Source organism: Micrasema longulum, unplaced genomic scaffold, assembly GCF_059751315.1.
Source record: "Micrasema longulum isolate JH-2025_06_02 unplaced genomic scaffold, ASM5975131v1 h1tg000376l, whole genome shotgun sequence".
Lineage (NCBI taxonomy): Eukaryota > Metazoa > Arthropoda > Insecta > Trichoptera > Brachycentridae > Micrasema > Micrasema longulum.
In genome coordinates, this window is record NW_028277577.1 from 9,487 (window position 1) to 32,229 (window position 22,743).

Genomic DNA, 22,743 nt, shown 5'->3' on the forward strand with positions numbered 1-22,743 from the left:
TAAATGATGCTGCTGAAATGATTGTCTTTTTGATTCTGGGGTGTAGTGATACACCTACGTCTCATCATCCGTCACGATTGAGTCCAGAAAAGCTTCTCCTTGTGCAAATCGATCCAAAATTCACGTACGGTGGTCACGCGATTTTGACGGTGCTCCGGTGGCGGAAGCGCGCGACATGCTCTCCATCGGAAAAAAATATTGCGACCAAACAAAATGGCCGTCAATTTCTGCACTACAAGACACTGTATTTGCTTTTACATTCCATTTATATGTTACTTTATTTGATTATTACACGCCTTCAAAATGGAATGTCAGGTAGACGAAGTCAGCATTTTCGACACCTCCTTCGAGTTCAATCGTGGCAAGAAACCTGCCAAAGCTGTTCGCGATATTTGCGCAGGTGAAGATTTATTGTAAAATAATGAAAGATAATACATTATCGACTAATTTGTTTTTTTTTTATGTCCTCTTGTTCCCTTCATTTGGAAAAATTCAGACGCAACTTATGTAAACACCTAATATTTTGACGAAACAATCATATTATACAGTAACAAAACTAGAAAAGAAACAATAACGAAAAAGCAATGACAAATGCCGGCATTGTGCCGATATCGTTTCAAAGCTAAATTACATCATAATAACATCAAAATACTTAGTAAAAAAAATTAAAAATCCCAGTTGGGCGTAAATAAAACAAATAAATTATGTACGTACCTACGTCCTACATAACATATTATTATGTATGATACACTAAAAAGTAATCATTTTGTTAGCCATCTCGGAAAAGGTAAAACAGGTTGTAAACCATTTTTCTTTTTCATTCTATCTTTTGTATCCGTGGGTTCTTATTAAAGCGGGTCTTTTTATAAAGTGGGACGATTTTATAAAGGGAATTGTATTCTTCATATACCTACATAATTTCACTCGATGTTGGCGGCCGTTTATTTGTGAAAAATAAATAAATCATACCGTTAGATCGTCAAAATATATCTGTCGATATTGCATCACCGCGCAGGCGCAGTGCGAACTGTGCTTGTGACCGAGGAACGTTTTCTAGCGCGAGCGCTCGGGTGTGTATTCTGAGATTTTGACTAATGAATTCCCATGTTCTTGTCGTTGCAGAAGCTTTTATAAGAATTCGGGAATTTAAAATTGAGTGCGAAAATGTTTAAATATTTTGTTATTATTTATTTTAGTTACTCAATTAAGATAAGAGGGACAAGACTCAATTTATATATCTACATGTATAATTTTATTTCTGAAATCAATAATCTTCAAAACTGATTCAAAAAGGGTTCAACGAACGTCAATATTTTTTTAATACTATGTAAAAAAAACTTTATTTTTATCCGATCAAATTTTTAAAATTGAAAATGCGGTATAAAATATTAATTTTATATTTCTGTTATTTTACACCCTCATACGAACAGTGTTATGATTACAGTAAGCCATACAGAAATAACCCAACATTTTCCGTCACAAATTAGTAGTGACCGACCGAAGTTTCTAAGTTAATGTTCATATAGCGTATATTGAAGAAATGTTACATATGTATAACATAACAATGAACCAAAAACCGCTAAAAGTAATCAAATTTATGCCTTTTATTTCAATGTGTAGGAACTTGTAAGGTTCAACAATTAAAACGCCTAATTTTAGGCGTTTTGAAGTGACTTTTAACTTATTTACATGTGTTAGTTTCGGTCGGTCACTACAAATTAGTTCAACTTCTCCACATCATAAAATATCGTCATCTTGAAATAAGCTAAATTGTAATTTTAGTACTGATAAATTTAATTATATAATACTATAAAGCCCTCTTAACATTTTCTACTAATATCGTTATTTTACATAAATAAGTTTTATGGAGAATATATAATATCTAAAATTATTCATTTTTCTAAATTGATCGACGCGAATAACAATATTATATATGAAAATAAACCGGTCTAAAAAAATTATAACGTGTGTATTAAATTATAAAATATTTCATCTGTAAATTTGTCTAAAACGATACAGGATTTCATAGTGAAAAAATTCAATATAAATGTAATTAGTTCGACTATGAATAGTAATAATAAAATAGTTTCAGCTCATTATTTATATATAAATCATTGAAATCATTAATTGAACGAGAGGCGGATAACTCTAATTTATTAAGTACCAGCTGGACCAAAAAGTGTTTAAAAAAGGTAACTATAAATTACGGTTTCGCTTTCAATTGTCAAAATAATGTCACCTTATTTGGCCCATTTTGATGAAAACATAACAATTATTTATTGAACTTTCAACGTTTTCCGTGCAACCGCTTCTAAAAGAATGACCGACGCCGACCTTTTTATTTTCATCAGATTAATTAACAATTATGTTCAATAGTACGATATAACCTACTTTAAATTATCACATTATCATAACTACTCGTAATAATTATATATCTACGTTAATTTTCCTCTGTTTTATGTACGCACTTAAAATTGCAGTAAAATATCCAAATAATGGCAAGCAACAGTCGTAAATTTTACTACGCGTTTTCAGGAAATCCAAAAGTTAATTGGGATACGAAAAAAAAACTTGAATGGCTTTCACTAGAACGTTTTGCGTGCTAGTAATTACAGATGTTCGCGTGCGCTATGTTCGACACCCCTGACCTAGGAAAGCGATGGGCAGGTATGGATGTGTGTGTGATGTATTTTTCCGCAATACGGTGGACGTTGGCGATGCGCCTGCCCGACCCAATTCACCTTCGGCCGTGTGAATACTGAATAGCGAATAGCAAACAGCTCTGACCCACTCGACTCCTATTATCGTTATTTACTAAATGCATCAAACTGTCTTGGCCTACATGACCAGCACCGAGCACGAGACATTCTTTCCGCGAGTGATTAGTCCTATGTTTCAATTATTCAGTTCACGGTTAAATTACAAGCGAAACACTTACTTTTTCGGAACAGTCTACAAATAAAATCAGCGTAGGATTAATCAACATAAAAATGTAGCTACTTAATCCAGAAGATTATAATGGGTAATGTATGCATTTGTGAAATATATTGTTACCGATTTACCTAAGTTTATGAGGCATGATCTTTCCGGCGAAAAGTAATTGTATTTTGATTATAGAAAACTTTTAAGTGATTTTTTTTTATTAGAAAATATTGTTTATTAGTGATCAATCACTTTGGTCAACCAAAGATTCAGTTTCGGCCAATAAAACGAGTTGGAGCCGCGGTTTCGGTTTCGAAACTTCGGCTCGGCCGAAACCTGCTGTCGGGATGTGTCAGATTACGCTCGACTGTACTCGGGTGGAAAATTAGCACAATTCGAGATATTGGATTCTTGTCCATTCAAATAATCGGTTATTGTCCATTCAAATAATTATAAAAAATATACTTATTTTGTGATTTTTTACTATATAGTTAGTATTTCTAAGATCTTTCATATTTATATTTTAGTAATTCCTTTATAGTTAATACGTCTTATAGCGTACATTGAAGATCTGTTACATACAGGGTGTTCTTTAAACCCTGTCACATCCGAAACCACGATGATCAGTATGGGCAAGAAGACGTATTAGCACATTAAAAAAAATGTTTAGAACGAAGAAATTTAAAAAAAAAAAAATGAAAAAAACAAATAGTTGCTTACTTCTGCAGGGGAGAAGCGAGAGGGGCGCGGCCGCGCGGTCGACATTGTACCAGACTCCCCCCTCCCTCCTTCTCGTTATTCCCCTGCAGATGTAAGCAACCATTTGTTTTTTTTAATATTTTATTTTTGTAAATTTAATTCGTTCTAAAAAAAATTTTAATGTGCCAATATGTCTTTCTGCTCACACTGATCATCGTGGTTTCGGATGTGACAGGGTTTTAAGAACACCCTGTATTATATATCTGACGCGAATCTATAAATGTATTTTACTATTTAAAACTAAGCTTACCTTAAACACATTATTAAACTGATAATAATTTGTTAAATATGTACCTATGGAGTAGGTAGGTTTGTCGCATTATAATCATTATTAATTTTGTACACATATACATAAATACATTTTGCGTATAAACATAGAAAAACGATTTAAAGAACATCAAACAGGCAAACTGTAATATAATAGTTTTTTTTTATGTTTTTAAAAGGTCATCTTTGTAACACAGATTTCTCAAATGTAACTTTTTCGCTTTCTAACTTGTGCAATAATAAATTATTAAAGTTCCCGTCAAACTGTATACTCAGCCACGCGCATAACACCAAACAGGTTCCTATCGACGAATTTCTATCGTGATGGAAGTTCAAAGAGTAAAGTTAACACTGCGGCCACGATGATAAAATATTCAGTTGGTTTTATTCAATAATCAAGTTTTTAAGTCACAAAACACTTAATATATTCCATTACATGATAACAAATTGACCCTAAAGGTTATTGTAAAATTCTCGGCAGATCGAAATTTAATTACAATCAGTCTAGATTCATATTTACAACAAATATATTTAATTAGTTGAATTGTTTATCAATCGTGATTGATCACTTGAATACTCAAAATTATCTTATCCGCACCTGGTGCATAGGGCACTGCATGGGTAAACTACAAAATTTCATATCCAACAAATATTTTCATAGCTCCAGATTCTAACAATTGTTTTATTAAAGCATAGTTTCGAATATAAATTCAAGTTTTTCAAAAATAAGTTGGTATGTACATTTCAAAATCAAAATTTGAAGTTTGTACTTCTCGACAAGTAAATGCCTGTTTCCGAAAGGGTCGACATACCTGCGTACCAGGCGCGTTCCGCCCATACATTCTGCGGATGCGGCTCATCCCTTAAATATTTGAAGATAGTCACATGTATTTGATTATTAAAAATTACAATATGAAAATATTCCTCAAATTAACGCAGAAAATTTTCGAGCGCACGCAATTTACAAATTCAAACAATATTTTCAGTATACAACCTACCTACGTATGCATTTCCTATATCAATATACTGAATATCGAGGTACCTTGGCCTTGTTCGTTAGATACGCAGGAATCTGGATACTACTCTTTATTTTGAGTCCAGTTCAATTAGACATGTTCGAATTTCCGCGCACGCGCGTTAAGGTTTGTAACGTTGTCATATTGCTCTACGAGACTCATAATAAGATAAAAGAGCATCTAACTCATATAATGCAAATAAAAACGACTCTAATAATGTATAGCGTAGCGTATTCTTGAAATTTGGCCAAAATTTAAGAACATCTCGAGTTTAAGGTACTGTCCTAATGTTTACACCTTCACCGCTAGACGCACCTGCTCCTGTGCAGCGTTTATTTATAAACGATCAATCATGTTTATAATTATTATTATAATGGAAAACTTAAATAATATCATTTTCGTAATATAATACGTCTTTCGTAAAATAATCAAGCGCACTTTGCAAAGCTGATTCTAAGCAATATTGATTTTAATTGGATATCTAATTATATCTATTATCATACCTACTAAATGTAAGAACATGATTATTTTTGTCAGCATCCCTACTGATAATATTCACCGCATGCGCTTGCTACGTATATATATATTTAATTAGTGATTTTATATAAAGTTATTATAAATCTATTTTTTTACTCAATAACTGGTCAACAGCCATTTACGCGGTTTATGGTTTTTGTCATAATTTGCTGAAATGGGCTAGATTTCCATATTCCATTCCGAATAAAGTTTTCCGTCCCCGTTAAAATATCTTGTTGATCTTGGTAAACTATGTACATAGAAATTTTTAAACAATCAAAAAAATATAAATAAATAATACTAAATTAATTCAAGTGTCCTCCTCACTAGGAAAATCTGTTCTAAGGAGGACGACTGTACAGTTTTTTTTTCGTTTAAATTTATTCTCCACCAGATTTTGATATACATTTTTAAAGCTTCTTTGTTATCATCTGTCGAAATAATTATTTTAGTATATCAAAACAATTTGGCGGAGAAAAAATCCACCCACGGACCGAATGTTGTCCTACTGGGAGGAACATTGATGCATGTATTATGCATATTTTTCCTAAAACATATTATCCGCAATTAAATCCAATATTTCTTCACAAAGATTTGGATGTACTCAAAATATTGTTAGTATATTTTTTTCATACGTTTCTGGTGTCCGATGACCACATTGCCTATCGCTAGATTAGAAGTGTTTCACTCGAACCTACAAATAATAATGCACTATCGATCTACTAGAACTAGACGACTGCGGCTGTAGCTGTGGCTCTCCACTCTCCACCTGCCACTAATCAACCTTGGCTAATGTGGAGCGAGGTTCCTACTCTGAAAAAATCCAGCAGTTCTTCATCCCGCTCTAATCACACCACATTGAAAGGAGACAGCGAATGACTGCAGTACGGAGTACGTACAGATCCTCGCATTTTGAGCAGCTTTTATTGGAACAATCCGATAATACTTGTTTGAAATATTCACCAAATATTTTTTTTTTACAAATATGCTTTTATATTTTATTTTTTACATATTTATTTATGACTTAGGTTGCTAAAAGTAGGTACATCGTTTTAATGTCGTGTTTATAGTATGCGTGCGTAATCAGACAGCCAGATATGAAATTTAAATTATTAAAAAAATATGTATTTGCGTTTTTATGATTTATTGAAATATTTCAATATTGGGGTAATTTTTACTGTCGTAAATAACCGTATTAAAATAAGTTGTGGTAGAGCGGTGTTCGAATCTCGAACCTCGTGGTTCGGAGTCCGCGACCCTATAACCCCCTCTTAAATAAACATTGAGATCTTTTAGAGAAAATAATATTTAAATTTAGGCATGTCTGTGTTTGAATATCATTTTGCATTTTATTATATTTTTTTTTTGTGTTTAACTATTTAATACCTTTCTTGATGTAGGTTCTTCGGAATCATTTCACCTGCACAACTATTAATTTTGCAATCTTTTAACTGATAACAGGTCTTTTATATGACTTTGCGAAACTTCCATATTCTGTTTTCATTTCAGTCTTTATCCCCGATAAAATACCTAGGGGGTTGAATCCGGCACTCATCCAAATATTTGGCAATACTCAAAATATTTGTACATTCCAAAACTATTTATTTTTCGCTAGAACGTGCTGCCCGATCAGCTTTACCTATTAATTGGTTGATATCGAACAGATTTGTATACGTCAATAAATGAATACTCGTATCACTTTTAGATTTAGCATTTGATTAACGATTACAGCCCACTTTTTTTTTATTCATACTTATTGGCGATCATACTAACTATTCGCGTAATATATTATTATTACGAACCGTAGTAAAAAATATATTTGTTATTTTTCTCTACTCAGACTGCTACAGCCGCCACCGTGTTTGTCATACATTCTGCATATGATTACGAGTCCACTCTCATTTCTTCCGAATCGCGATTTTTTACTACACCAGAAGTATAACATAACTTGTTTCAAATGTTATATTCTTCGCAAGGGTATTGTAACTCCGTCTCGAGGAAATTTCCTTAAAAGATAGAAAATATTTCCCCCATTCATGCGTATTGGAATAATGACGCAAATCGTTTCATGAATGTCTATTTCTACCATTTAATCAATCGAAAGGTTTCGTTATTTGAGCCTTTGTCGATTGTTTGTTTTCGCCTCGTTTTGTGCGCCTTTCGTTTCTCAGAACATTATAGCCTTGTATGATTTCATTAAATCATTATTTTCTAATTAGGTACCTACACATACAATACAATTTACATTATAATATCCCCTTATGTATTTTTTTTTTACATTTTCCCATCTCCCGTGTTTCGATGTTTTACGTGAAAAATCGTTATTAAAAATGCGTTTTTTAAAATAAAACCTTTTTATTTATTTTGATAAACATTTTAAAAGAAGTGGAGTGCGGTTCGAGAAGGGAATGTGGATATTTATTCAAAAAACAAATAAAGATACGATACAAATATAATACCCGTGCTTTTAACTAGTCTGCTACTTTCCGCCTCGTTGGTTAGTGGTAAGTTTACATATCTTGCATCTGCGTGTCTCTGTTTCGATTCCCGACAAGTTTGACATAAAATGTTCACTTAAAATGGTGATATGCACTTGAAACGTGAGATTGGTCAACTTGCCTTTAAGTGACAATTGATCGAGATACGCTGCGATTGTTAATTGATAACAATGCAGTGCTCTATGCACTATCTGGTGCGGATAAGAGTATTATGATGATGCGATTGATGATGTTTCTGTGCTTGTATATGTGTGAATGTGACGGAAAGTACAGTGCGTAATGCGCAATGTACAGTGTGTTCGAATATTTAATAACCCTATGTTGGTGTTTAGTGCCTGTCGGTGAACCAAGTGAACATGCAATTTTTGCTTGTGTAAGCACTCACATTTGAATGCTATGTTATGCACACGTGAGTAGTGGTTATTAAATATTAAGTTTATTAAATATTTGAATAGATTGTGACTAAGAGTAATATGGATTTTATAGGGGTGGAGTGTAAAAAGTTTATTTTGTGAATTTTGTATGCCCGGCGTAGATTTGTTTATTTGTTGCGTTCAACGTTTGTTATTTCTTATTGGATTTACGATAAAGCAATAATAGAACAGTATCAAGATTGCGCATTTTTGTTATTGAAATATTGCGCCAATAACGCGACGCAGTTAGTACCGACATAGAAATAGGTTGATATTTTCTCCAACGCTTTAATGCGTGATGCAATTATTTTGGAAATAAATATTGCCAGTCACACTAAAATGTTGCGATTTAAATTACGAAACATTCAATGGTTTATCTCATCAGATGCACAAACCGAAGGAGAATATTGAACGCTTATAAACTTGCTGAATTGCACAGTTGTTATACAGTCGCTAGTCACTAGGGTTGCCAACTCGATCGGCCAAAAATCCGGGAGGTAAAAAAAAATAACTGCCTTATATAATATATGTTTTTTTTTTAATAACGTAGAATTTATATTTAATAAAACGTCATTTACAAGGTGTCTTTTCTTAAAAGTATACTTTTAAATCTGGGTGGGATTTTATGTGAATTTAATTTGTCGTAAGTTAAACTACGTTAAAAACGCACTTAGCCGAGACATTCGCGATTGGGATTGATTAACAAATACATTTACTTTTTTTCAATTACTTACTTACTTAGCGTGTCCGGTTGGATCATATCCTGCCACTCCAATATGCGGCGACAGATATCGCCTCGTCGTTTGCCACAATTAGGTCCCCAGGAGTGCAGCCTTCTCCCATGAGCGGGCATGTCAATAGGTGGCTGTCGTCCTGGGTCACACAATATATTATCACCAGAGAGTTACCCCCACCTTTGGAGATTTTTTTTACATCGTCTAACACCCACCCGTAGTCTATTGAAGGCGATCCATAGGGAATAGGGAGTATGGTAGGTGTTCACCTCCTTGAATACCCTTATTTGGATTCATCCACGGTCTCGCTCCAAGATCCTCTTGCCAAGTTCTTTTCTCCGCTGTTGTGAGGATTCAACGGGGGAGGTGGCTTTGATAAAACTGTTTCTAGATCTCGGTTGGTGGGGGTGTAGAGGATGTCTAGGATCGTGGGTTTGTTTGTACCTCTCTGCTTCTGCGGCTGTCCTTCTTCGAATGTGTGGTGGGGCGATTCCGATGATTGAATATATTTTATCAGTCGGTATTGGCTTGAGGCACCCTCCTTCTACAGTTTCATTTTCAGTGCTGCAGAGCAGCGTTTATTTAATAATTTAAAATACATATAACAATTTGTTACCTACTAAGTCTCAAGACTTTTTAGTGGGACACATTTTTTTTTATGACAGGTTTATTTTACATAATTTTATTTATATTATACAAATTTATTTATTAACAGGCACTATAAAGTATTTAGAAGATTCAGTTCTTTTTTTTTCATTTGAAGATCCTTCATGTTAATGATGGTTTGTGGGAGATCATTGAACAACCTTGGAATAACGCAATTTAATGTTCGCTCTCCGAAGTAATTTGTAATTCGGGGAACGATCAGGGAGCCCTCAGTTTTTAATCTAGTGTTGTGAGTGTGGGAAACTCTTGTTTTATATTCCGGATCAACAAAGTGATCTACAATCAATTTGTAGTCACAAAGTTGTTTTACCGGCAGGACATTACAGAATTTAAAAAAAATATACACCATATGTTTTGCCTCCCGGATTATGCTATCCGGTACAATCCCCCTTAAGTCTTCTCCAAGCGGATATATCTAATATATCTGAATGGGGAAGGCGAAACAAACTTGGGTTTAATGTTTCCAAGTGTTCGGTCACGTCCTTCACTAGGGCCCAAAAAACTCTTTTTTTTCGCTACAAAATGAATGACCAGAATCTGATACGAACATCGAATGTTAAGGATCTGGGCGTTAGATTTGTAAGCACTCTGACATTTCATGAACACATAGAGACAATCAGTGGTGATGCATTGAAGATGTTAGGATTTGTTCTGCGTACTGCCAGGGTTTTCGAAAATACCCGCGTACTGAGAACTCTTTACAACTCCTTGGTGCGAAGTAGACTCGAGAGTGGCTCGATGATTTGGGGGCCACATGAACTGAAGTACTCTCTTATGATAGAGAAAATCCAAAAGAAGTTTCTGAGATATCTCTACATGAGAGAGTGCGGGTATTATCCTTGGCTCTACCCGACCGAGTTTCTCCAGGGTATGCTTGGCTACAACAGTTTAGAGACTAGAAGGAATGTGTATTTGACCACACATTTTTATCGATTGTTGCGCGGTATGATCGATAATTCTGAAATTATGATGAGCATTGGTTTGTATGTTCCTGATAACTACCTAAGACAGCGTCAGCATAGATTGTTTCATATTCCGATATTCAGGACCAACCTGCCTATGGTTATGCCTGTTGGAAGAGCTACCGCTATGTTGAACAACATCGCTCTGGATATTGATCTGTTCCATGTATCCGAAGGGGTTTTCCGGAGCAGGATTCTTCGACTCCTTTGACATGAGTCTCTTTCGTGTATTTTTTTTCCTTTTTTATAATATGTACGTATTGAATATATTTTTGTAATGTATATGTTATATTTAAAATAAATAAATTGAAATTGAATTGAACAGTCTCACCTGAATATCATAAATTTTACCCAGATGAGACTGGAAGGTGAGACCCCAGACACGCACTCCGTAAGATATAATCGATTCAATGAGCGAGTTATATATGTATCTTAACGTTTTGAAAGGTAGTATACTTTTGATTTTACAAATGACCTCAAGCCAGTACCTTAATCTGTCGCAGATTCCATCAATATGAACACCCCAGCTAAATTTAGAATAAATAATTCATCCTAAATACTTACGATTATTTACAACTTCTATAATAGAACAATTACGTTTATCTGATTCTATATTTGAATTTGAATGAAAGCAAAAATTTATATGAGCTAGTATTCCTATTTCAAATTCACATTTAGTGATATATGGTGAGGATACATGAACAATTTGAGATTTTTAGAATTTATTACTAAGCAATAGTCATGCGTCCATTTAATGAGATTTGAAAAATCTTCTTGAAGCATTTTTTGGGCAGTTTTTACATTTGAATGGCTTATTACAAGGGCAGTATCGTTTGCGAATTGGAAGCAATTCGAAAATTTTACATGATTTTCTATTGAATTATAGTAATGAATCGGTCCGAAGACTGATCCTTGAGCTGTTCCCATAGACACACCTCTTTTATTACTACTATTCTAAGTTCTAAGTACTGATGGCGTTACACCCCATGTGGTCCCGTGAGTTTTTAAAATTTATTTCCCATATTCATATTTATATTTTGTCAATTTACCCGACGCAGCGTCTAGCCTATCGGTTTCTCTCGCCACAACTTCACTAACTTCTCGCAACAAACAATAATCATCAAACAACAATCGATTCGGGAGCCATAATAAAAAAGATGGCTTCGATCGAAAAGAATGATTCATCAAAATTCAATATGAATGTTGATGAATCATTATTTATCCGCCCCCTGTGGTGCATTGGGCCCTGCATAGTGATCCGACTGCCGCGTATCTCTATCATGCGATGAAGGTATGAAGGTATGGTGACGCTTCAGATGTCTCTCACGGGACGGTGAAATATTGCCATGTAAACAAATATTTCATGTCGACCTTTCCAGGAAAAAAATCCGTGAGCTCAATTACACGGCGGACTTTTCTCCACCCGGTTTTATTTTTCATACAAGTATACACGGCACGGGTAACCCCCGTGAGGTCTCATTATTTTTATCATTTATTATTGTTTATAATTCTAAAAAATAAATAAAAAAATACATTCTGAATAGTGCAGCGTTAGTAACATTTTCAAAACCGTTTCGTAACACTAACATTTCACATAGCGAACGTCACTCAGATTCGCCCGAGTCTATGGAGTGTTGCCATGGGATATGTCAGCACTCGGCACTTAGTGAAATTTAACTCGGGAATAAATCAAACAATATTTTATATCCATTGAATACAATCACTATTACATAATATATATCTAAAGCCTACTTTGTTCTCTTGTAATAATGACGATTTCTCATTAAAACTATTGAAATCTAAGAAACAAGTCATATTATGATGATTTATCTTATTTTAGAAAGTTAGCTACAAAAAAGTTTGTTATCCTAAAAAAATTAGGCTGAATAACTAATAAGAGTTGTTTTCGTTTCATGAAAAATAGCACAAAAACATAAATAAAACCTTAGAATCGTTGTTAAATGTTAATTCAAATGTCATATTAAGTTACCTACAATTATTTACGTACAATTGATTACAAATTCAATTTTTTATCGAGGAACAAAGTCTTTTTCAAAAAATATACCAATAATTTAATGGTACATCCACAACACGCTAAACCTTAATGTATTTTTTTTATTGTTTCGTTATAATACCATATAAACTCGTATTATTTCTTATTGTATTTTAAACGCTTTAATTTGTCTATGAACACAAAACATAAATGAAATAAAATCAATAAAACTAAATGTACTTAATATCTAGGTCGTAGGTATTACTTTTCTGGAAATTCAAAGCCTGTATATCTACCCTCTTCGATGAAGTAATGTCACAGTACTTCACGTGTGAAGTGAATTTGACGATGACATCAAAGTGGATGTCAGAGTATAAGATCGGTGTCACCCACAGCCCACAACCCACAATCCGCCGGCACCGGGAGCGAGAAGTGGCTCCAGCTCGGTCAGCACATTCCGTCACGGGGCTGGGTAGGTACCGAGCACCCGGCACTACTCGGCACTACTAGAACTACTAATCCAGAACTGCGCCTGCGGTATGATGGTATACAGTGTACGGTAGATACTCGACACTCCATACTCCGTCCCCGCTGGCAATGGCGGTGTAGTGTGGGCACACTCGCTCGTCTCTCGTCTTGCGGGAGATGAGAGCTTCCCGAGCTCGGCTCTCACGATAAACCTCACTCCTTACTTTACTTACATTTCCCCGATTATCATTAACCCCATAATCTTAATATTTACATCAAACGTCTCTATGATATTATAACCAGATTATGTAGAACCTAAATTGCCGTATCTGAACTTTATTTATCCTTTAATCGTAATATTTTTACCAGTTATATGCTCGTAGTACCCACCGATTAGTATACTATCGTCTCTTTGTAATCCCGTGCAATTAACATTTCTACCATCAATATTGAGCTGTTGCGACAAATTAATACGTTTCGAAATAGACTCTGAAAGATATATTTTTGATGGTTATTATTTATGAAGTATTTCATAGGTATATAAATGTTCTTAATTTAGTTATAATGTATTCCTTACTGGGAAATTTAAATTTTAAAGTTTTTTTTAAATACTAACCATCGTATAAATTATATTTTATGGTAATATATTTATGTTTATAAAATGTATGTTTTCATTATAATACATTTTCCTGCCATGACCATATTAATATTTGCCTTCTCCCAATACAGAAAACTGCTATTATAGTATTCTACTATTACCGATAGTAGTATGCAGTAGAGAGGATAGACCGCCACAAACGTCTATCCTGACGTACAATCCTAATATATCTGTCATACATGCCCTTCGGTTGTGTCCGCTTATGACACGACCAGACTTAAGATTTTGGTTTATCTGATCATGCCACATCTTTCTTGGTCGTCCTCGTTCTATGTCACCATTAATTCTCGCCATTAACTGTTTTAACATTATTTCGTAATTATTTCTATTAGATTTATGTAATGGATGTGATTGAACGATATTCGAAACGGAATACTCGCTTGTTTGATAATGTACAATATGTACCTTATCAATGTTATCAAGTGTAGATAGTAAATCAGATGTATTTAATGCTCTATTTTACAGATAAAAACATAACAAACATAATATGTATACACAAAGGCAAACATGTTGCAGGCAAACCTTGGCACTACTTTGTTGGCTATTTATTTTATGTCCATATGGAGGATATAATTATTGAGCTCATATATTTAGTAGAATTAGAAGGTTACTCTTTGCGACGCATGTGACATGTGACATAATAATGCATAATGCACTAAACATACATCATCGATATGCGATGCAGCAAAATAAACTACACCACGAGCGAAATAATTTTATAGTAATAAATCTAAATTTAATTTATGATGAGCATAAAGGTATAAACAGATGTTATGTTTCTATCTGTCTCCGGGCGGATAAAGAATACAATTAAAAGTAAAGTGGCCACTTGAACCAGCCAATGACAGGTCATAAGCCCTGTAAATGCCTAGACTCCCATATCCCCTTCTCAAAAATATTTTCCCTCTCTGTTGCAAAAATTTAGAATACAATTTGTTTGTGAAATAGAACCAGAATCCTGGGCTAGTACTTTCGACTACTCTCGGGTAAAAATCCTAAAAAGGGAAATCGAGTTGAGATAAGTCCGTCCCCGTAGTGTAATGGTTGGCGCGTTCGCTTATCATGCTTGAGGTCCCCGGTTAGATTGGAACTATTTATTAAAAAGGTGGTTCTACTTTATGCGATATTTTATTTATTATACACCCCCGGCAACATAAATAGCCGAACCCGTTCCATTTCAACAAATTTTCAAATTTTGTGCTTATACGTATACCTATAGGTATACTTTACATCAATGAAACACTAAGTTTATCATTCAAAAATCTTTTGAGAGTTTTTCTATTCGAGTGAAAAAACATTTAAAAATGAATTTTAAAAAATCGTTAATTGTTATGCAAACTGATATATTGAATTTTAAAAACATTTATTTAGTAAATAAAACACCATAAAGCATCTTTAAAAAATATTTATTATTTAATTAAAACAACATTAATATTTTTAATGACCGCCTTTGGCCTTTATCGCATAATTTATTCGTCTTGGCGTGGATTTGTACAGCTTACTCACAAATTCTGCGGAAATTTCTTCATACCATACTTCTTGTTCTATTACATTTTTTTAACTCCTGCACCGTTTTCGGAGATTTCTTCCTAATTTTTTTCCCATTACGGCCAATAGATCTTCTATTATGTTCAAATCTGGGCTATTTCTGGCCATGAAAGGGAATTAATTCCCAATGATATTTTGAGCTGCGATACCTGATGAAGAAAAACACCAAAATTTATCTAAAAAAATATTAAATGCAATAAGACGCATTTAAAAAAAAAAGCACACTCACAGAACGAGCCCGATGGCAAGGCGCAGAATCATCCTGAATTACAAGGTCATCAATTTCTTCAGTTATGTTCTAAATTGTTGGCACAACACTCTCTAAAATTATTCAATTATATTTTTCAGCATTCGCTGACCACCCTTGTATCATTATTAAATTACCAACACCCAATTTTGTGATGCATCCCCCCATGATATAAGGCGAATGTTTAACTGTGGGTGCAAGTCACCATATCGTTCTCCAGCTCGGTGGCGCACTGTCTGCAAACCGTCTGGACCAATAAAATTAAATTTTGATTCATCAGAAAATACAACTCTTTCCCAATTATTGTCTGTCCATTTCTTTTCTTTCGCCATTCCAAACGGTTTTTTTCATTTTCTGATTTAAAATAAGTTTTTTTGCAGGTCTTCTGGCCATTAATCCAAATTCTAGTAGTCTTTTTGTGACTCTGCGTACACTAACACTGCCACCGGTGGTTTGTTGTAGTCAGTGTTCTTAGTTCTGGAGCTGATGCGAACCGATTTCTTAATGATATTTTTTTAGTACATGATCATCACGTTTTGAAGTGCAGCGTTTTAATCCTGTGCCCACTTTTCGATTTAGTGTCCCACTTTCTTCGACTTTTTTCAGAAATCTCACAGTTGATTCATTGCACTGTATTTGCCTTGCTATACCACAATTAGAAAAGTATTTTTTAGATAACGCAACATTAACTTTTTTTTTTTCGAAAGTTTAAGTCTCGTAGACATTTTGCTTTAATAAAATAGGGACCCTCCGAGAAAAAGACTAATCACTGCCGAATCAGGTGTATAACTGAAGAAATTTAGGGCTTTCCAGGTTCGTAAGTAGCTATTAATTGTTCCTAGAAGTGATGACCCACGACTCAAACCTAGGTTCAATTACTTTGAACACCTAACGGGAATTTTCGTATTTAATTAGTCATTCGGCTGTTTATGTTGCCGGGGGTGGTATATGAGGCGTAAGCCAATTACAACAGTTACATGAATGCACAAGAAACTGAACAAAACATTAAACTATGAAGCAAATATAAACAAGGGAAATAAAATAATGGTAAACAATATATTCAAGAACATGATCAATATATAAAACTTCGAACTAACCCATGCCAATATTGCAACTTGATTTGATTAATATAAAATTTTGACTTTTGGTGAAACGGTTGGGAACATGAAAAGAAATTGATTGCAACAGATATGGGACACCACTTATGGCATTAAGTATTTTTTAAATGCATTTAAGGTCCATCCCGGTTCTATGTTTCTCCAATGAAGACAGATTAAGCGATTGCTCTATTTAAAAATAGGAATAGTTACCCCTTTGCAATCCGAGCAACCGTGCCACTTTTGTTGGACATACTCGATATGGTCAATATGAGTCAATATTTCATGTTCCAGGACTAACATCTAAATCGTCTGGCTAAAACTGTTGAAATATATATTTTTATTTTATATTTACTATGGTACATTGTGTCATTTCAACTTTTTCTTTGATTGAATAGCATTATTATTATAAATAAACAAAATAAATCAATAGTCTTCATATAAATATATTAAGTCGCATACATACTTCCAAATCAGGTACATTTAATTTTAAAAGTACGTGCTTTTCATTACAGCCGCAATTTCCACGTGCTTTCATAGATATGAAATTTTTTTCAATTCATGTTTTTTAATAATAATGTACATATTTACACAATTCATCGCGTAACCTTTACTAGCAGCTTTCGGATACACTCGGTATTTATTTTATATTTAGTATCATAACTGTTTCAATTACGTTCCCTTGACGTTGCGAATATATCCACCGATGTACATTCGTACAGGCATCGCATAAGTTCTATAATGTATAGGTGTAATAAAATTTCATTTGTGTTTTACGACTTGTCATTCATTTCATGAGCCATCTTGTATTGTATATCATACGCACCTTCAAACATAGTTTTGATTGTATAAAAATATGATTAAAAATTCTAATTATGTACTTCTTTTTACGATGTATTTTACTTTATATTCTTATTTTATGTAAGAAACACAATATTATAAGACATGACATACTCGTACATGCATAATTCATTTATTGTGTAATTTACACGAATGATATAAAAAAGAACATATTATTTTGGCCTTGCATTGATAGAAGCATTTGGTATATTTGTATATTTATATAAAACATTAAAAACATGTGTCGTGTATTGTATATTTTTATTTATAAGTACGTCTATACTTTTATTGATTAATTTACCTTTCTCTAGGAGTTTATAACAATAAAATACTCAATAAATAAATAAAAGTAAGGTATCGGGTGTTAACAAAAGTTGTGTCCTTTTTTTCCAAATTTAAAAAACTGAATGGTAAAGGTTATGCGTCATTCGAAAGAAAATTTTCTGCTCTACAAGATACTTTGTTTGCCTTTAAGTTACATGTATTATTTTATTTGATCACAAGCCTTCAGAATGGAATGTCAAATAGACGATACTGAGAATTTTTGTCACCTTAATAACAGTCTCATTATAATAGATTCTGCAAGTTCTCGCTTTACACTCCCTCCCGAAACATTTTTGTGTCAGATCAAAATGTCGATTAAAGTCATTTTCTTTAGTTTTGTACTGAAATTTAATAAATAAGCTCAGTCATTGGTGTATTTTGTAGACATTTCACCTTTTTTGTCAGAGATTTTGATACGTGATAATAATTTAATAATTTATTCTAATTGCAGAAAATGCTTTCTTTGAGTTGTGTAAATTCCTGTTTTGTACTAAATGGTGAATTAATGATAATTTTTATTTTTTTATTATTTTTTTATTTTATTGAAATAAACGGCACTTAGTGCCTTTTACATATTAGTTACAAATACAATTAAATATACAAACATGTAAGCATAAGTAAAACAGAGCATTTAAAACAATATTATTAATTAACAAATTAAGAAAGTCTAAGAAATATAAACTATATAAAATAATAAAATATTACCAGTTATAGAATTATCGATAAAAAAAAGATAATTTGGTATTAGAAATACTTTGAACCAGTAAAAAAAAAACTAAGAAAACAATATTGAATAACATTAAAAAAATATATATATATGTATTATTATTTAAAACTAATATTTAGGTAAATAGTATATGTTTATGTATAAAACTATATAATGATGTAAAAAAAATGATAAAGAGGAATATTTTGTACTTATAAATTAATTTAAGAAAAGAAACGAAAAAAGAAAGAAAAAAAACACTAATAAAGAAGTTTAAAACAAATTTTTAACAATATTAACAAATAGTTACCTAGATGAAATAAAGAAAAAGAGCCGTTCTATATGTACTAAATTTCATGTGAAATGAGTCACCAACGTCCTGGTACTTATTGCCTAGAGAGTGAAGTCTATTGATGACTGCATTTATGCATGACTGCTGTACTATCTATTTATTTAAAAAAATAAGATCAACTTTTGTTTTTATGCCCGAATGTCCAGAATGTGTAGATTAGTCAATTCGTCACATAACTTAGAATTCTTTGGGATAGATCTTCCGGCTTTTCGTAGATCTCTTCGCCACTAGAACAGTATGGGACACTGTGGGATGTAGTTAGATTAGCATGGTTTTGCTCGAAGTCTTGTATGTTTATGAATATATTGTATACCATTATTTTATTGCCCTCGTTTGTCTGCGCTACCCAGTTTTATATTATTTTTGTTCAGTTTCTTGTATATATGTTTTCATGTAACGGTTGTAATTGGCTCAGGCCGTATATATAATGAATTAGTAAATAAATACAAATTTATAACCAATTTTAGATTAAGATAATAAGGTTTAATTTACCCATGCGTACGTAATACGTATATGTGATTTAAAGTAAAATTACTGTTTCCATATTATGTTTTTTATTCGTCGAGCTCGAGTTTATTCCATTAATCTGATTTGGTCATGAGAGTTATTTTTGATTTTTAATTTATTCGAAAACAAAATTTATGATTATGGGCGAACAAAAATCTAAATAGTAAAATAGGGTATATTTAGTTATTGGTCTTGATTTATTAATAAATGTATATACGATCTAAATGTTTCGTTCTCAAATAATTATTGCATTGACTCAATTACATCTTTGAATTCATAGTAAACTACTTAACTAGTCGGAAATAACTGTGTTCGTATGTGTGAATAAAGTTTTGTTAGAGCGGGGCTCGAACCTCGTACCTCTGATCTGTGAGTCCGCGACAATACCACTGGACCACAAACTGGTTGAAGCAAATGCTTCGTGATTTTGAAAAATGTATCAACCCGATTTTTTTGGTACATAACTCGTTAGTTTAATAATTTTCAGTTGGATTATTTACATTTACATTTACATTTTTTTTTGCACCACAACAGGCCAGGAGGCCTAATTACAGTGGTGAATTACATCACAGAGCACCCAGGCTTGAGAAAAATCACATTTTTAATTTTTTTTTGTGTTCTCACCGGGAATCGAACCCGGAACCTTCCGTGCGTGAGTCTAGCGTCTTGACCACTACACCACGTAGGCCGCATTTACATGATCATAGCATGGCTTTCGATTCACAGAGTGGGTAAGCCGCTGATTTTAATTAAAAAAAACCTTAATTTTCTATTATAAATTATACTCATCCCTCAAATCATAATTCTTCTTCTTTTTCCCACATCCTAAGTTGAGAGTGCGGACATCATCAGACGCCTCCAGGAGATCCCAAAGTCGCAAGCCAGCACTCCGCCTCCTCCCACCACCGTATACCTAATATTATCCTCAAACACTCAAGCTCTCAAAGCTCGAAAGTTTTTAGGTTTGGTAAGGTGCCAGGCTTCGCACCCATATTCGTGTAAGGGCTGAATTCATTTCACCCCTCTGTTGGAGAATACATCTGATATTATGGATGAGGTCCGCAAAAGATTTTGAATAAATCCAGTTTTGTTGTCTAAGAATCTGAAGCACGGGAGCTCGCAATCTGCCCAAGATTATGTGTGCAAGAATATTTCCTGGACCGCTCAGCAGAATCATCATAACCCACGTCTTATAAACAGATTCCTGGAACCCTTCAGCATAAATATTGGTTCAGTGCCCAAAAAAGATGTATTTAAGGACTCGTCGATTGCCAAACTTTTGTTCGTAAAAACGACTGCTTCGGTTTTTTAAATTCGAGTTCTTTCTTTATTTAGATTAAGTTTGTCCATATAATTCAAAGGCATTCTCGTATATATTCTGCTAACGGGCTAAACTTCAATCCAATGCTCAGAAAGTTAAACAATTATGTACCCACACCGCAAATAAAAACATTAGTTCCATATACAAATAATATTGAAATAAACGATAGGTAACTAGGTAAAGATTATTCTGTACAATAAATAGCAATATAATTTTATAAAAAATATCTGTACGCGAGAAGTAAACTACGGTACCGTATTTCCGAAAACCCAACTTTTCAGGAAGGACAAATGGGTGATTTTTTATACTTTAAATATCTGGTATTTTTTAATGAAAGGCTTTTTGGACATATAAAAATGTTATTTTCATGTACTCGTAAATATTTTTCAAAAATCATTTTTTTTTTTTAAAGAACAGTAAGTTATTGTAAATTATAGTATAATTATGGTACAAAAAATGTCGCATGGGAAAACAACAGTCAATCCAAAGGTTTTATCCATGAATAAAAAAACGCTCCTTAAAATAAGTAAAAAGTAGGTGTTATGATACCATGAAAATGTTTTTTGTAAACATAATATTGTTTAATGTTTTTTTACTAATGTGAAAAAAGGGTGAGTGCAAATCAAAAAGGGGTTTTAATTTCCTTGCATTTATTGTCAAATTGTAATGTTATGAAGAGTTTATATTGGTTCTGAATATAAGATGTTATGAACCAACTTATTAAATAATATAACATTACTTTACATTTTTGATAAACCAGCAGTGTAATTTTTTTCAGGAATTGACCAACTCTATTTTATGATTTTTCTAAAAGATTAGTAATAGGATAAGTAGTACTGTAATTTTTTTCTGTAAAACAAATTATTTAGAATTTTTTTCTTACTTTTCTTAGTATTGTATATTTCTCACGGTAAGGAGTTTCAATAAAAAAAACAAAGTTTTCTTTGTTATTAAAGAAATTAGGAGTTAATGCTATTTAGCTCCAAATAAGAGGACAAAACAACTGTTGGTTTCGTCATACTAATCATTATACTTGGAGGTACCGTAGTTTACCTCTCGCATTCAGATATTGGTTTATGTAGGGATTTTACGCGAATATATCACATACATAAATAATATATAAATACAAAGCACTATGCAACAAAAAGAAACACAAGAGTAATTATTAAATTATTTATTAAATCCCCAATTTATTATTTTTTGGAATGTAAAACTTGATTTTTTAATTAAAAAAAAACAACAACTCTTTAATTGTGAATAAAAACTATGTACCAGATTAATTTTAACTATATTAACTGCAGAAATGTATATTTCTTAATTGCCGCTTTTGGTAACAGCACGCCGAAAGAATGTTTAATTGATATTTTTTTATTATTTTTTATATAGGTAAATATTTATATTTGTTACAGATGTAATATTTATTTTTATAAAAATATATAAATAGAAATACTGTTAACCATTGTATACTTTTCTCGTAGTTTTTGTTTTTTTTTTATATCATTTCATATTTTTTGTTGTATTTTTTTAACTGGTTTTATTATAATTGTGTAAAAGGTTCATGGAACCGTAAATAAATAAACAAAAAATGTGCTCTGTTCCAAGCCGAAATTTACTTAATAATTGATTCTTGTAGATTTTCAATCACGCTTTCGACCAATGCAGTGTCTTATGCATCATTAGGTACGAATAACAAAATAATGAGTATAAAAACCAAAGATGTACATTTCTGAAATTATTTTCCCCTTTCAGCGTCGATATGAAAATCTGGAAAATGGTTTGGTCTAACCCAAAAAGAAAATGAAGAATTACGATTTTTTATTTGTACTGAAATATATTATCCTCTAAAACTACGGCATCAAATCAGAGTTAACGTTGTATTATTTCATAACGCCAGAAAACAAGGCGTTTCCTTGCTACCGGTTCTGTGTC

The 22,743-nt window shown here is 32.8% G+C and overlaps 1 protein-coding gene across 1 annotated transcript in view; it reads left to right on the forward strand.

The window, feature by feature from the left end:
- Positions 1 to 303: 303 nt before the first annotated feature.
- ps (RNA-binding protein Nova-1-like protein passilla) overlaps positions 304 to 22,743 on the forward strand; it is a 48,639-nt gene continuing 26,199 nt past the window's right edge. Inside the window, exon 1 of the mRNA XM_088225627.1 lies at positions 304 to 400. Within this exon, the coding sequence (XP_088081753.1) occupies positions 304 to 400 (97 nt within the window). The remainder of the gene's footprint in view (positions 401 to 22,743) is intronic.